This window comes from Mchenga conophoros, linkage group LG11, assembly GCF_057382185.1.
Source record: "Mchenga conophoros isolate Kocher_MC1m ecotype Shallow Benthic linkage group LG11, M_conophoros_male_GT1.1, whole genome shotgun sequence".
Classification (NCBI taxonomy): domain Eukaryota; kingdom Metazoa; phylum Chordata; class Actinopteri; order Cichliformes; family Cichlidae; genus Mchenga; species Mchenga conophoros.
This window is the reverse complement of record NC_140536.1, coordinates 8,311,821-8,325,686: the sequence shown is the minus strand read 5'-3', so window position 1 is coordinate 8,325,686 and position 13,866 is coordinate 8,311,821. Positions and strand designations below refer to the sequence as shown.

The following is a 13,866-nucleotide window of genomic DNA, read 5'->3' as shown; positions in this document are numbered from 1 at the left end:
GGAAACACACCAAAGGACCTTGGGTCGGACTTAAACCCAAACAGCTGCATTTAACCATGTTGTTTGCACCATACAACTGAATCAGCATCAATAATTTGGGACAGATAATATTCATGTCTGAATACTGGGTAGTTAAAATGTGAAAAAAGAAGCAGTCCCGTAAAGTCCCATATTTGAGTATACACTAATACAAAAAAACAACAAAAAACAAAACCCTGTCACACTGTAAAAGACAGTTTGTGAAGTTTTTTCAATTTATTTCACAATAATGCAAAATAAATAATCTATAATATTTTTAACACTACATTCCTATGTCACTAAAAACAGGGAAATACTATTTTCATTCAATTTTTATGCTGCATTAAGCAAATATGACAAGTTGCACCAAATAAACAAAGCATGGTTAAGTTTCTAGATGTTATGCTAGTTTTCTTTGGGAGAGTAATTTTGGTAAATATTTTACATTTTTGACACCCACTTTGTAAGCATGCACATTGCCCTTTCCGTGGTCTTTGGAGGCTCCTCTCCAAAGACCACGGAAATTTTCAGGCTTTTAATTGTTAATGGTTTTTGAGATATAATTATGTTCAAAAATTGCAATTTCAATGTAAAATGAAAAAGCTTGAAAGTGGGCAGATTGAACTTCTAAAAAAAAAAAAATCTAGAAAAGTATTTGGTATATGAAGATTTCATTACACTGTCAAACTTGGACACTAACCCTGTCCAACCCCCCAAAAATCACACCACTAAACAAGAGTATGTGAATGGCTGATAAGAAACTAAAAGTATCTCTTTAATTCTCATACTAATCACGTCATCTCAGCGTGGTTTTTAATCTGTTTATCCAGTGTTCTTATACATTGGTTTATTTACGGCATTTACTCTGGCACTTCACTACTGACTGGTGGAACTGAAGCTTAGGGCAGCATGGTGGTGAGGTGGTTTGAAACAGTTGCCTCACAGCAAGAAGGTACTGAGTTTAACTCCACCACCTGGCCAATTTCCACGACAGAACATTGTAACTTTTTTCTTACTGCATCAGTCCTCAAGAGATCAACACATTTTAAATAATTCATACAGGAATATGTTTCATGACTTTGTTTCTCATACACGTTTTATCTGGGGGTTTTTTCTCCAAATAAGTTAATATGTTTATTCATTGAAGGAGTTAACCCATCATTCACAGAGTCATTTTCATCGTCTCATTCGGCATTAAATATCTATTTAAAGGCTCCTACAAGTAGTAAATCTTGCTACTCCGGGTCTCTAAACTGTGAAAAAGATTACAATGTAATGACTAAACATAGAAAATCACAATAAATAAAGCCTATAATGCAAAACATATTTTCATGGGTTATGCACAAACCCATACAGCTTTCCATTATTCAGCGACCTAATTCCTGGGGAGGAAAAATTAATCTGATAGCACATGTTCAAAATTGATCCTACCCTGTCATATTAAGGTTAAGGAGTTCCCTATAATAGCAATGTCCAAGTGCTAATGCTGGTTTATGCTAACTGTGAAGTACTGCACCACACAAGTTTATAATCAAAGGCAGGTTTTTATTTTAATCCAATATGTAGACATCATGGGAAAAATCTTCCATGCTAAAACAGTGGATAGAGGTAGAAGGGCACGTTTCTGAATCGATGAATGTTGAAATGCACAGGAAGTTGTTTTGCTTTTCCTTCTTTTTGTGGCTTTTTTTTTTTTCATTTTATTTTTACATATGAACCATTTGTTTATTTCTACAGCAGATAGCAGTAATGAATATTGTCAGTCACTTGGCGGGCCACCAGAGCTAATCTAATGCCCATTTTCATAACGGAAGGAGATGTGATGATGTACTCACCTAGATCTACTGTTACGGAATGAGATCATTCATTATTCACAAAAAAACAAAAACAAAACATTTACGCACTAAAAAGTGGAATTAATTTTTACAAACGTGGGTACATTCCAATCCGAAATACTTATTCTGGTAAGAGATGCAGACTGGACCAATTGAAGCAAAAAATTATGTAACCAATTATTTTCCTTTCTTGCCACTGTAAAAAAAAAAAATGTTAATGACAAAACATCACATAAGTCTAACATTTCTTACAAAATGAGCTATTGGTCAGCAGTCATTAATTGTGTAAAGGTGCCAATTTGCCCCATCCCCAATGGCCACCCCAAGTGTTGCAGTTACAGAAAACTCTTACTGTGAAATCACAATTACATATTAGAAATGGTTTTGCGTTTTACTCGTCGCATATTTGGACCAGGCCAGTGGCCCTGTGATCACAAGTGCTCCCTAAGAGGATTATACTGTATGTGTACAGTTTTTTTTCCTTGTTATGTTCTGACAAATCTAATCTGTGAGCACAACAATCCCCCTCACTTCTCCAAAAGCAAAAACACACATTTCTTTACAGTATCTTTGAAACAGTTGCTCTGCATTTTGGGAGGGAGGTCACATTGTTGAGTCTACCTTAATAAGCACAAACTAGGCCTAGGATACCAAAGACAGCAGACATGCAGACTGTACTCATAAAAAGGCACACAGTATACTGTACATGAAGAAACACAGTACAAATGATTCAGGACATATGACCGGAACTAGAAAAGTACTAATATTATCTAAATCTAAAGGTCATTGGCAATAAATGAAATGTAGACCTTACAGTAGAACCTCATTAATCTGGACAAACATCTGGGGATGGACTTGCCTGTACTCATGGATTTGCTGCAAGAAAAAGAAGAACAGTGGACCGAGACTGATATGGGGTATAAGAGAAGGCGGTCAGGGCCCACCTGTTGCTTTTGCTTTCTTTCCAGTGAGCTGTTACAGAGAGGGTAACATGCAGACTGTGTTTTGTATATAGATATTTGTTTGTGCTGACTTAAGTCAGTTCTATTTCTTTGTAAATAACTTTTTGTGCACCTGGGATATGCATTTTAAAAGACAGCAAAACACTTTGAATGGCACGTGTACACACCCTTCATGTCAAAACACACCCTGACTGTGCAATCTAATCTGAAGCCAAAAGACTTAAAATGTGTAACAAGTGTACAGGCTAAACCATGTTTCACCTTCCCCATCTTTTTGCTGATGCTCATCCATGTGTGATAAATGAGGTTCCACCAAATAATAAAATTATTACAAAAACAAACAAAAAACTAAAACTAAGTCTTGTTGCTAGAGTAGAAATGTCAAATCTCTCCTTGTGCATGTTGCAAGTAATGCATTTGTAGATCCAGCTCCCGAGGAAGAGAGCACCCGCATATCATGCACTGGAGAAGCCGTTCAGGGGCAAAAGGCAAACGAGATCCAAGTTTGTGAGTTTCTGTCCGCGGGGCAAGTTGAGGTAGGGACAGGGTCTGTGGCATGTGTGGCCTCTCGCTCATGACCGCCTGTGGTGTGAAAAAAATATTTGGGTGTGGAGGTCTTGGAAGTGCACCAACTGCGACAGAGTGAAGAGGGTGAGGGCCAGGCAAAGCAAGAGGAGGGAGCGGAGCAAGTGGAGGTGAGAAAAAAGGAGAAGGCTGATTTATGATTATTTGAGTGCCTGTTACCATTGGTTGTTGCTGCAGCTCCGGTCCATTCCCTGGTTTGAGTTGCCCAGAAAGCAGGGTTTGAGGACCCACTGGGTTGTTTTGGAAGCCCCATACTGGTGTTCCCATGCCCTGTCCAAAACGATGAGGCTCGTACTGAATGGAAATGGGAACCTTCTGTGTTGCTGTCTGTACATTGGCCCAGCCAGATGACGCCTGCTTTTGCTGCAGCTGAAAATCTTGATTATTTACTAACTTCTCCGTGGAGTTTATAGTCTTTGGAATTCCTGGTGGTGTTTGTATGTCCCATAAGGTGCTGCTGGCCCCATGAGAGACGGGACTGGAAATTGGCATAGCACTGCTTTGGTCTATTTGAGCTGAGGTGGATGCACCTGCTAAGCCAGAAGCCCATGGCTTTTGCGGCTCACAGCCGTTCCATGGCTTCTCTGGCTGGCTAACAGTCGAAGGTATTAATTGAGGATTACTCAAGTCCCACACTCTGTCCTCCTTCTTAGGAGGTGTTGACGGCTCCTTTTGTGAGGACACTGGGATAACTGACCATCTTGGCAGCTGAAGCTCTTGCCCGAGCTTACTTGGTGAGCCCTGTGAATTTACTAGTGGAGTAGGCCTGACACTCCACAGAGCTGCTCCGTCTATGTAGGAGGAGGGAACAGAAAATTCGTGTTGCACAGAACTTGTGGAAGCTAGCACTGTAGAAGTGGGAGTGCTGCTCCAGGAAACAGGCTTGTGCTGCCTGTGCTGCACCATCTCGTTCACTGCTGACGGGCTGGATTTTTTTGGCACGGACACCAGGTGAGAGGCGGCAACAGAAGACGTGCCGTCTTTTGTGTGTGCCGAATCTAAACTCTGAACAGACGTGGAGCCTGACTGACTTATCAGAGGAATATCTGCCCAGGATGAACTTGTCCGATGGTGCTGCTGTAGCACTGAGCTGTCAAACTGTGTCTGCTGTGGGGCTCCATGTTGGTGCTGCGATGATGGAACAGGCATTACTTCCCCACCATCTACCTTCCACTGCACTGGCTGAGGGTGTAGCTCAGACAGCCACTGCTCCTTTTGCTGCCTGCTCTGTAAATCCATGCGAGATGCATGCATGGAAGATGGCGGCTGTACTGCCCTCCTGTGGAGCTCAGCGTCTCTCACTACCGAAACCGGATAAGAAAGCTGCTGAGGAGTAGTCATCCCTGAGCCTCCTAAAGGTCTAGAAAATCCCCACACTGGCCTCCCACCCCTCCTCCCCCGCCCCCTCATCCTAGAGCTCATTGGGAAAGAACTGTACTGGCTGAAACTCTGCCGCTTACGAGCGTGGATCTTCTGGTGTACCAGCAGGCTACTAAACCACGAAAAGGTTTTGTGACACTCTTCACAGCGATGAGGTCTCTCTCCTGTGTGGGTGTTCATGTGATCACGGAGCAGATAAGCTAACCCGAAGCTTTTGTCACACTGGTCACACTTGTGAGGTTTGTCACCGTTATGTGACAACATGTGGTGCTGCAGCTGGATCTCGTCGCTGTAGCCTTTGCGGCAGCTGGTGCAGCGGAAGGGTTTTTCCTGATGCAGCTTTTGATGCGTTCTCATGTTCTGCAGGAAGGCAAAGTCCTTCCCACAGTCTGAACATTTGTATGGCTTCTTGCCTGTGTGAATGATGAGATGCTGCTGTAAATAGCTACTGAATCTAAAGCCCTTGCCGCACACTTTACACTGGTAAGGCTTGTCCTTGGAATGTATGCGCATATGCAGTTCCAACACTGAACGGTGGCGGAAAGTTTTTCCGCACTCTGAACACTTGTATGACTTAACACTTATGCTTTCGCTTTTCCACTTCACCTGCACATTATCACTGGTTAATGGAGTGAATTGTTTTTTAGGTGGAGCAGCCAGTCTTTCTAAATACTGTGAAACAGACTTGTGGACACTTAAAAGATGCACATTTAAACTGGACTCGTCCCGATAAATGGACGGACAGTGTGGGCAGGTGTGTCCCTTATCCCAGTACTTGTTCACATCCTTTGGGAGTCGAGGTGATCTCTCCAGCTTTTCATACTCTGCTTCATGAATGAGCATGTGGGCTCTCAGGTTAGCTGGTGCACAGTATGTCTGGGGACAAAGGGGGCAGTTAAATGTGCGTTTTGGTTCCTCGCTCTGGTGTGCGTTCTCCTTTCCCGGCCCTCTTACCTCCTCCTGTTCGGCAGCAGGGGCCTGCTTACTGGTCTGTGCACTACAGGAGTTGGTTTCACGCAGTCTATGCTGGCGGCAGTGCGCCTTCATGTTCTGGGCAAAAGCAAATTTTTTCCCACATTCGGGGCAGCGGAAGGGCTTCTGCCCTGTGTGCAGATACTGATGCTGATGAAGGAGGCTGCTGTACTTGAAAGTCTTACCGCAGATGTTGCACAGGTGAGAGCGGCTGTTGTCGGTGTGCTTGCGACGATGGTCTTCCATGACGGAGTAGTGTTTAAAAACCATGCCGCATTCGGGGCATTCATAGGGCTTTAGGGCGGCGTGACACCTCTGGTGGAAGCGCAGGGCTGTAGTGTTTGGGAAAGTTTGACTGCACTCTTGGCACGTAAAGGCGCTCTCATGAGAGTGGGTCATCATGTGCTTAGTGACGGAGACCTTAAACTGGAAATCCTGGCGGCACAGGGGGCAGTGGTAAGGCTTTTCTACTGTATTGCTGCAGTTGTGGTCCCTCAGCTGGCTGACTGTGGAGAATATCCTCTCACACTCTGCGCACTGAAAAATGCCCTCCTCCATCGTTTGCACCTCCTTTTTTGGAGTGATGAGCTGCGGCTCCTCACTCTCCCTGTGTTCGTTTCGGTGTTTGATGAGGCTGCTGCGGTGCTGAAAGGTAAGGCCGCATTCTTTGCAGGTGAGGGGCGTGAGCTCATCCTCATGCGCGTGAAAGTGCCGGTGGAGGTTGAACGTCTCGCGGCGGGTGAACCTCTTCCCGCACTCTTTGCAGACCAAGCGGCACTTTTTCTGCTTAGCAGTCAAATCAGTATCCACTCCTCGGTCTGCCTCCTCATCGTCTTCAACCACATCCTCTATGCCGTCCACTTCGCCCACAAAATCCTTATTCTGTGGTTTAACTGCGCTCTTCTCCTCCACATGTGGCTCTTCTGCATTTGTGGCAATGTCACTGTCAACACGCTTGTCCTGCTGCACCTCTTCAGCATCCTCACAGACACTGTTGAGGTCTGCAAGAGAAAAAAAAACACAAAAACAACAGCACAGTAACAAGTTAAAAAACAAACAGTCTGACAAACTGCATGCAGCACCCTAGCATATGCATCATGAGCGTCTTTAACAAGCAGCGGTGCAGGGTTGATGCTTCGGAGTGCTGTGGTCAATAATGTCAGCAGAACTCACAGTGCAGAACAGAACCAGCAGTGAGAGCTACAGCTCAGGTTAGCCCCGGAGGCTAAAGCTAACGGTAAAATACATCAACAATGTTAGCATACCACACTTATCGTTTTCCTCCGCGTGCGTCTGTGCTTCTTTGCCGTCATCTTCAGTCTCGGACCAGTCGAATGGACGCTGGTCACTGCCACTGGCCTCGGCCATTTTTTCAGCCGCTCTCAGGTCCTCCGGTAAAATGCATGTCGTTTTGTCGGCTCCAGCACCGGACTCGACAGTAACCTCCGAATGGCTGGCAACACAACCGCCGCCGTCGCTGCCAACATCAGCTCTCTGCTCATCGTTGGGGCTACCCCCGGTTTTATTACACGTATTCTCATCTTTCTGCCGTGCACTGCACCCCGACTCCACCGCCTCGGTTTTCTCCCCACATGTTTCCACCTCCTCCTCGGCTATTTTCTGCCGTTTGGGAGACTTCGCTGGGTCTGCGGCGGCCATGTTTCACCCATGCACCCCCTTGTCCAGACCAGAGCACACAAGGATCATGCTAGTCAGGAATCAAATTTCCGGTCGAAACCTTCAAAATAAAACGGTAATTACGCTCAGCACGGTTCACTTCATCGTTTCGGTAAATATATTTTGAAACGTTAAATCACGCGTTTCCTCTTTACTACTGTTTTGGAGTTGTTTTTATAAACACTTGACAATTGTATCAAATCAGCTTAACTTTTCAACATTAGCCCTGATATTTTATTATTATTATTTTTATATGCGGTGACAAATCCACAAGTGATTGGCTGGGTTTATTTGGAGTCCATGTCTGTCTTTTATTAAGTTTAGTTACATTTCATCAGAACAGTAGCTATCTACAAAATATAGCCTGTGCAAAACTACTTAAGTGATGGCAATAATCTGTTTCTTTGCAACTATTTACAAATACATCCATGTCACTGCATGCAAGATTACCATAAATAGCTCCTACATACTTATGTATGCTTTTAAATTCAACCATAAACATAGGATTTTAAACCCAAAACATACTGTGATGTATTTGTCATGGTGTCTTTTTTGTTTTTAAATATATCCCAAAAAGTCTCGGTTCTTCTGAATACATCATTTTTGTCTCAAAACGCACTGAACAGAACACAGTCTAGCTTTATTGTCCAACCAAAGTTGGAAAATTATGTACCATAAAACTGTTGAAAAGCACAAGCATACATTAGCAGATAATTACAATGGCTGTATAGCTACAATATATGGTAATAACAGCAGGTTACAGGTACTTTATGACAACATGGTTAGTGTATCAGGAGAGCTGAGTCAGTACTGAACTAGTAAGAGCATCATTGAGCTTTGCAGCTCTGCTGCAAACCATGTACAGAGACATGCATATTGAACATCACTGCCTACAGTATGTCATTTTTCTGAGTTCTTAAAGTCCACGAGTGAAGTTGCCACTCAACAGAGTCACTGTTTTTAAGAGTCTTTTAGAACATGAGTATGTACACATGTCTGAGAAACCAATCTAATGTTAAGGCCACCTATGATCTCAAGTGTCTAATTTTCATATCTGCTTCAGTCCTGTCTGAATACAAACCTAAGTGCGAGATGGATCCAGAGTACGGCATAGCACTCCAAACAACTATTGTTACTGAAATACTGTCAGTAGAAAAAGAGCATCATTTGTTTGTCACATTTTGAAACATCAAATACAGATGGTATGCAGTTTATAGAGTTTCTGAATACATTCTCCTCAGCGCCGTCTCCTGCGTCTGTGGTCAACAGCTCTTCCTCGCCGTGGTCGCTGCATACTTCCATTTGTGTCTGTGGGTGGATCGGAGGAAAAAGTGCACTCGTGCATGTCCGGGGATGATGGTGCAGGTACAACAGCTACAGATGACTGGTTATTTGAATGCTGGCTGACCTGTGGTTGCTGCTGTATTTGTGTTTGATGTTGTTGTGACTGCTGTAGCTGTGACTGCTGTGGTGTTTCGATTTGCTGTTGTTGTGATTCTGTGTGCTGCAGCTGCTGCTGAACTGGCTGTGGCTGTAAGTGCTGCTGAGGTGTTTGTGATTGGTGCGCTTGTACACGATGTTGCTGTGGCTGTGGTTGCTGCTGGGCCTCAAGCACTCCTAAGAGCCTTTGCAAGAGGACATTGTTTTGTTGTAGACTGACTGCTAATGCCTCTTGTGAAGTGACAAGTGTTCTCATGTCCTGTCTGAAACCTTCGCCAAACTCCCGCAGACTCTTTTCTACCCGATTTCCAAGCTGAATTGCAGCTTCCCCCAACCCTCGTAGCTCATCTTCGAGCCAGGAACTCCGTAGAGGGGCTTCAAGAGGACCCTGCTGTGCTCCAAGGGATGGCTGAGGACTGCTGGGTTGCGGGCTACCATTGAGGAAAGGAGCACTGTAGAGAGGAGAAGGTGGCAGCCATCGTTCTGATGGAGGGGGTGGTCCTATTCCCAGACCAAGGCCTAATCCCAGTTTGTCCTCCATACTGTTCTCTACAGGTTCACACTCAGGTTCTCCTATGTCTCTGTCACGCTCAAGATTGTCCTCATCTTTCTCCAAACAATCTCTCTCTGATCCTTCCATTCCTACACCTGAAAATAAATTAGTTAATTTATTAATAAAAATGGACACAAGCATTGTTGAAATTAGTTGCATTTAAAAATCTAAAAAGAAACCCAGTTCTCAGACAACAGTTTACCTGTATCAGAGTCAGCGAAGCATGGAAAACTGGGCTTTGGTCTGGTGCTTTGCTTCTGTCTGGCTTGCTGAAGCCTGGGGCTTGGCTGAGAAGGACGCCCGAGCATTGAGGTCCCTCTGCTAGATGGCAGGTAACAGCTGCGGTGGCGGGCATCCGCCAGTCTGCCCCCATTGCGCCTCTTTAAGTCATCCCAGCGCTTCTTCACCTCTCTAAGGGTTCGCGGGACTCTGGAAACAGCATTTACTCTCTCCAGGATCCCTGCCCAGATGCGCTCTCTTTCACGTCGCCGGAGCCTCCCTGCCGGACCAAAGAGTTCTCCTTCGCACCGAGTAACTTCGGACACCAGCACTTCAAGCTCCGCTCCGCTGAAGCGACTCTTTCTTTTTCCTGCGCCGCCAGCAGCCAGTGCAGCTGACATAGCTCGGTCTGTCAAGAGAAAATTGAGAGGAAAGCCAAATGGGAAAGAAAAAAATAAATATATAAATATAAGTGTCAAGAGCTTTAGCAGTCTTATTTTAACTGTGCTAAACAACAACATGGGCAAGTACAACAACTCTTGGCAAACCTCTGAGCCCTGTGACATCAGAATTTTCTTCCATCACTAAAATGTAGCTACACATTTTCTAACAATAATAAAAAGTATTTTTTGCATAATCCAGATGATTTTGCTGACTAAGGGTGACAATAATTTCACAAGGATTTCCATTAGGAGTAAGGCTGGTTTACAAAAAAGATAAAAAGAAAGAACTCCGTTTTCCATGTGCCATGCACATGTTTAGAATTACTCTAAACAGGTGCTCATCAGCAGGGCAAATCAACAGCATAAAAGCAAACAGACTCCTGTTTGTTGGAATTATAAAGATAGTTAATAAAAGTTGCCAAAATATAAAACAACTGCAGATAAAAAACAAAACAACGACCCAGTCTTCATCTGATCAACAGTAGCTTGTATTTTCTTTTTTTTTTTTTCTTTTTTTTTTGCTCTATTGCTCCAGTTCTTTTATATTTTTACAACTTTTAATCAATATCTTTATAATTCAGACCAATAGAGTGCCTCAGGAATCTCTGCTGTTACAAATATGCTTACTTTGTTCAATGGACAAAAGGTCATCTGAGGACATGCCAGGTGCCATGATGTTTGGATGCACCACCACAACGTTGAAGGGGAGTCCTCCGGGTAATCCGCTGCTCTGGTCGCAGCTGCCCTCCGAATCCTCATCCTCCCGGGGGAAGCCGTTCTCTGAGGCTCCCCCCCCAAAGGGTCCCTCCGGAGACTCCACTTTGATGTGCATGGGAGGTGATTGCTCGTACAGCAGCCCCCCCTCCTCGTAGTACTCAGTCATGGATCAGACCTGATTTACAGCAGAACTGACTGGCGGGCCAATTCTGATACTGACAGCTTCTGCCCCATTAACAAAAGTTCAAAGCAGAGGTGAACCTACTGCTGAAGACAATACAACTCTTCTGTGTACACATAACTATCAACCTTTTAAGGGTACAGCTGCCACACACTAAAAGTGCGAGGGGGAGGTGGTTCTCAGGAAACGTAAAGTTAAAGCAGTCTTAAACCCGCTTTAGCACATTTATTAAAGCTGCTTAAATCATTGTTGTAGAGAGATACAAAATAACATTGTCTGATTGATCGCTAGCTCCAACCTCTAAAATCCATTTCTATCATTTCCACCAGTACTGACATGTTAATGCAAACCTAAGTGCAGTGTGTAAAACACCAGAAGAAGGCTGAGTGCTGTATCTAAACGTCCACTTGTTTAACACCGAGTCGAAACATCAGGGCAGAGGATCGCCTCCCAGGTCTGAAATCCATCAAAAAATGCTGCTTACAACTATGTCGAGAACCAGAACGGCTACGTTTGCTTTCCCCCTGTAATCTCCACGTCTGCGATATGTCGCATCGATGCGCATTTCTTTCTGCACCACATCCGCAATGGTTGCGCATTCCGCATACATTAGGTGCTGGTCTTGGGATGGAGCTAGTTGTTAAGCTAACAGGCTACCGCAGCTTCAGGTGGAGCGGCAGCTCTGTCGGAACTCCCACTGACAAGCTAGCCGACGCGATTGGAAAGCTGACGCTGTTGTGTTTCTTACCTCATGATAAGGGCACATGGGAGGCAAAAGCAAACCAAAACACAATCGGTGCAGCTGTTAGCTCAGCAGCCGACAAACAGACCGAGGACAGTCGCTTGTTGTTGACGTCATTGAAGGTGCAAGCTCAGGACCAATCAGCTGAAGAGCTATCAATTCATCCGTTTAACGATGATGGACAGGCACATCGCGATGTCACACAGTATACAGATGACTTGGAGGATTTTTAATTTTACTTTTATTAATAAAACGTCTCTGTTGTTTTCTGCTTTGTGTCGTTCATGATATTTTTATAAACTCCCGAAAACTCTCAGTTCTGAAAGTACGAACAGTTTTATATATTACACTTTGTTATTGTGATTGCCCTTTCTATTTTGTTTTAAGCTATTTTGTTTTCTCCTGCCACTTCATTAGGTTAACCTGTTCACCTTCTGATTAACGCACATGTCAAATTAGCCAATCACATAGCAGCAACTCAGTGTATTTAAGCAGGGACGTGCAGAGGGGGGGGCTAGAGGGGCTTGAGCACCCGCCCCTTTCCTGATGAGTGCCCAAAGTGCCCTTTTGTTGAGGCAACTTTTAAATTTTTTTTATTTATTTATTTATTTTTTTTATGTGTGTGTGCGTGCGGAGTCCTGTCTGTGCCCCTCAACAATAATATTTAACTATTAATCATAGTTTTGCTAAATAGTCAACGGTGCAATAGACTCAATACTTGAAATGTGCAATTCACTTGTATTTTTATTTTTATTCCTATTTATTCTATTTATCCCCTTCGTATATTTTATTTATATTGTCTCTGTATTTATATATATGTGTGTGTGTGTGTGTGTGTGTATATATATATATATATATATATATATATATATATATATATATAATATTCTGTAACTCTGTAACTTCTGTCGGTGCTGTGCTTTTTTGGAAATCGAATTTCCCAGAGGAACCCACCCGAGGGATTAATGAAGTTCTATCTAATCTAATCTAATCTAAAAGGATCTGGCTTGCATCAGTCACATGATCACATTTAACCAATGATCGCCCTCGACGGCAGAACGCGCTGGTTACGAGCCGGGAACGAGCTCACAAAGAGCACGCGCATTTTTTGCGGTCCGGAGCTGTAGGAGAAACACAAGTTAACTCAGAGACACAGACTGATGCGACAAACCCAGTAAGTAGGTGTACAGCGCACACTGTAGTGTGTAGCACCCAGGAGTATTAGCTTATTACGTACACGTTGGTAAGCTGTCTTGTTGCAACTGACGAACTGAAACAAACAGCGTGCTGTGTGTGCAACAGCGCGACAAACATTACCTGTCCTTTTATTAACTGCACAAGTAGTGCTGGTCATAGCTGCTGGCTACCTGGCTGTCATGGGTCTGTAGCTCTGTCACCGTTTTAGGGAACATATTTAGTTTTAAAGTAAGTTTCTGGGCATTTCCTGCCTTTCTGGAGGGATTATATTTCACTAAAAAACGATCTAATATGCATGTCCACATAATAATTATTATAATTATAATATATTAAAAAACACACGCTGAATTTTAAAGAACATACATTAAGAAGCAGATTATATTAGATTTATATTTTAAATAAGACAAAAGTTGGATTTTACAGCAGTAAAATGATTGTATCTCTACAGTTTAAAAATGTAATAAGCTTTGCCCTGCACAGAGTGGATAGTGAAACAAATGGAATCATCATAAATACATTATTTCATATTTATTACTTCCCCCTCCTCTTTGCTTTATTATTGTAGCTCTAGTAATAAATAATAATGTAAGGATGCCCATAGTATATACAGTATTCTGAAGAAGGTCTAAAATGTCACTGTGTGTGCATGTGTGTGTTTTATTTAGCTGGATTTAAAAAAATATTACTCATGATATAACATTGTGCAGACATGGCTGGTAAGGACATGAGGAGGAAACAGTAGGAGCTGTATGAGGCTACTAAAGGCAGGGCTATAACATTTTTCTGTCATCATTTTATTATAGATTAAGTGCAAGAGTTGTTAGGTGTGGATAATTAGATTATAGTTTATTGCAATAGCAAGTTGTGCCTTGTTCTCAGATAGACAGCAAGTGGAGAGTGATATATGAAATGATGGGAAGGAAGGAAGAAGAGAAGCAAAGAGTG

The 13,866-nt window shown here is 43.2% G+C and overlaps 2 protein-coding genes across 3 annotated transcripts; both read right to left on the bottom strand.

The window, feature by feature from the left end:
- Window positions 1-1,542: 1,542 nt before the first annotated feature.
- Window positions 1,543-7,480, bottom strand: LOC146563548 (uncharacterized). Its single transcript, XM_085290718.1, has 2 exons — window positions 7,018-7,480; window positions 1,543-6,753 (listed from the first exon to the last, which is right to left on the bottom strand). The coding sequence occupies exons 1-2, from the start codon at window positions 7,409-7,411 to the stop codon at window positions 3,197-3,199; spliced, it is 3,951 nt and encodes a 1,316-aa protein (XP_085146844.1). The 5' UTR covers window positions 7,412-7,480; the 3' UTR covers window positions 1,543-3,196.
- A 235-nt stretch (window positions 7,481-7,715) lies between these two features.
- On the bottom strand, window positions 7,716-11,836 carry LOC146563547 (uncharacterized). Of its 2 annotated transcripts, XM_085290720.1 has the most exons (4): window positions 11,731-11,836; window positions 10,712-11,026; window positions 9,625-10,050; window positions 7,716-9,517 (listed from the first exon to the last, which is right to left on the bottom strand). In XM_085290720.1, the coding sequence occupies exons 2-4, from the start codon at window positions 10,965-10,967 to the stop codon at window positions 8,667-8,669; spliced, it is 1,533 nt and encodes a 510-aa protein (XP_085146846.1). In that variant the 5' UTR covers window positions 10,968-11,026; window positions 11,731-11,836; the 3' UTR covers window positions 7,716-8,666. The 2 variants fall into 2 exon arrangements, with proteins under 2 accessions (XP_085146846.1, XP_085146845.1); XM_085290719.1 differs by having other exon boundaries at window positions 10,712-11,828.
- Window positions 11,837-13,866: the final 2,030 nt, after the last annotated feature.

Excerpts from the sequence above, each read along its gene's own strand:
- LOC146563548 (XM_085290718.1), bottom strand. The coding sequence starts at position 7,411 with ATGGCCGCCGCAGACCCAGCGAAGTCTCCCAAACGGCAGAAAATAGCC. Across the intron at positions 6,754-7,017 it reads GGAGGAAAACGATAAGTGTG|ACCTCAACAGTGTCTGTGAG; the intron begins GTATGCTAACAT and ends TTTCTCTTGCAG.
- LOC146563547 (XM_085290720.1), bottom strand. The coding sequence starts at position 10,967 with ATGACTGAGTACTACGAGGAGGGGGGGCTGCTGTACGAGCAATCACCT. Across the intron at positions 10,051-10,711 it reads CCTTTTGTCCATTGAACAAA|ACCGAGCTATGTCAGCTGCA; the intron begins GTAAGCATATTT and ends TTCTCTTGACAG. Across the intron at positions 9,518-9,624 it reads CTTCGCTGACTCTGATACAG|GTGTAGGAATGGAAGGATCA; the intron begins GTAAACTGTTGT and ends ATTTATTTTCAG.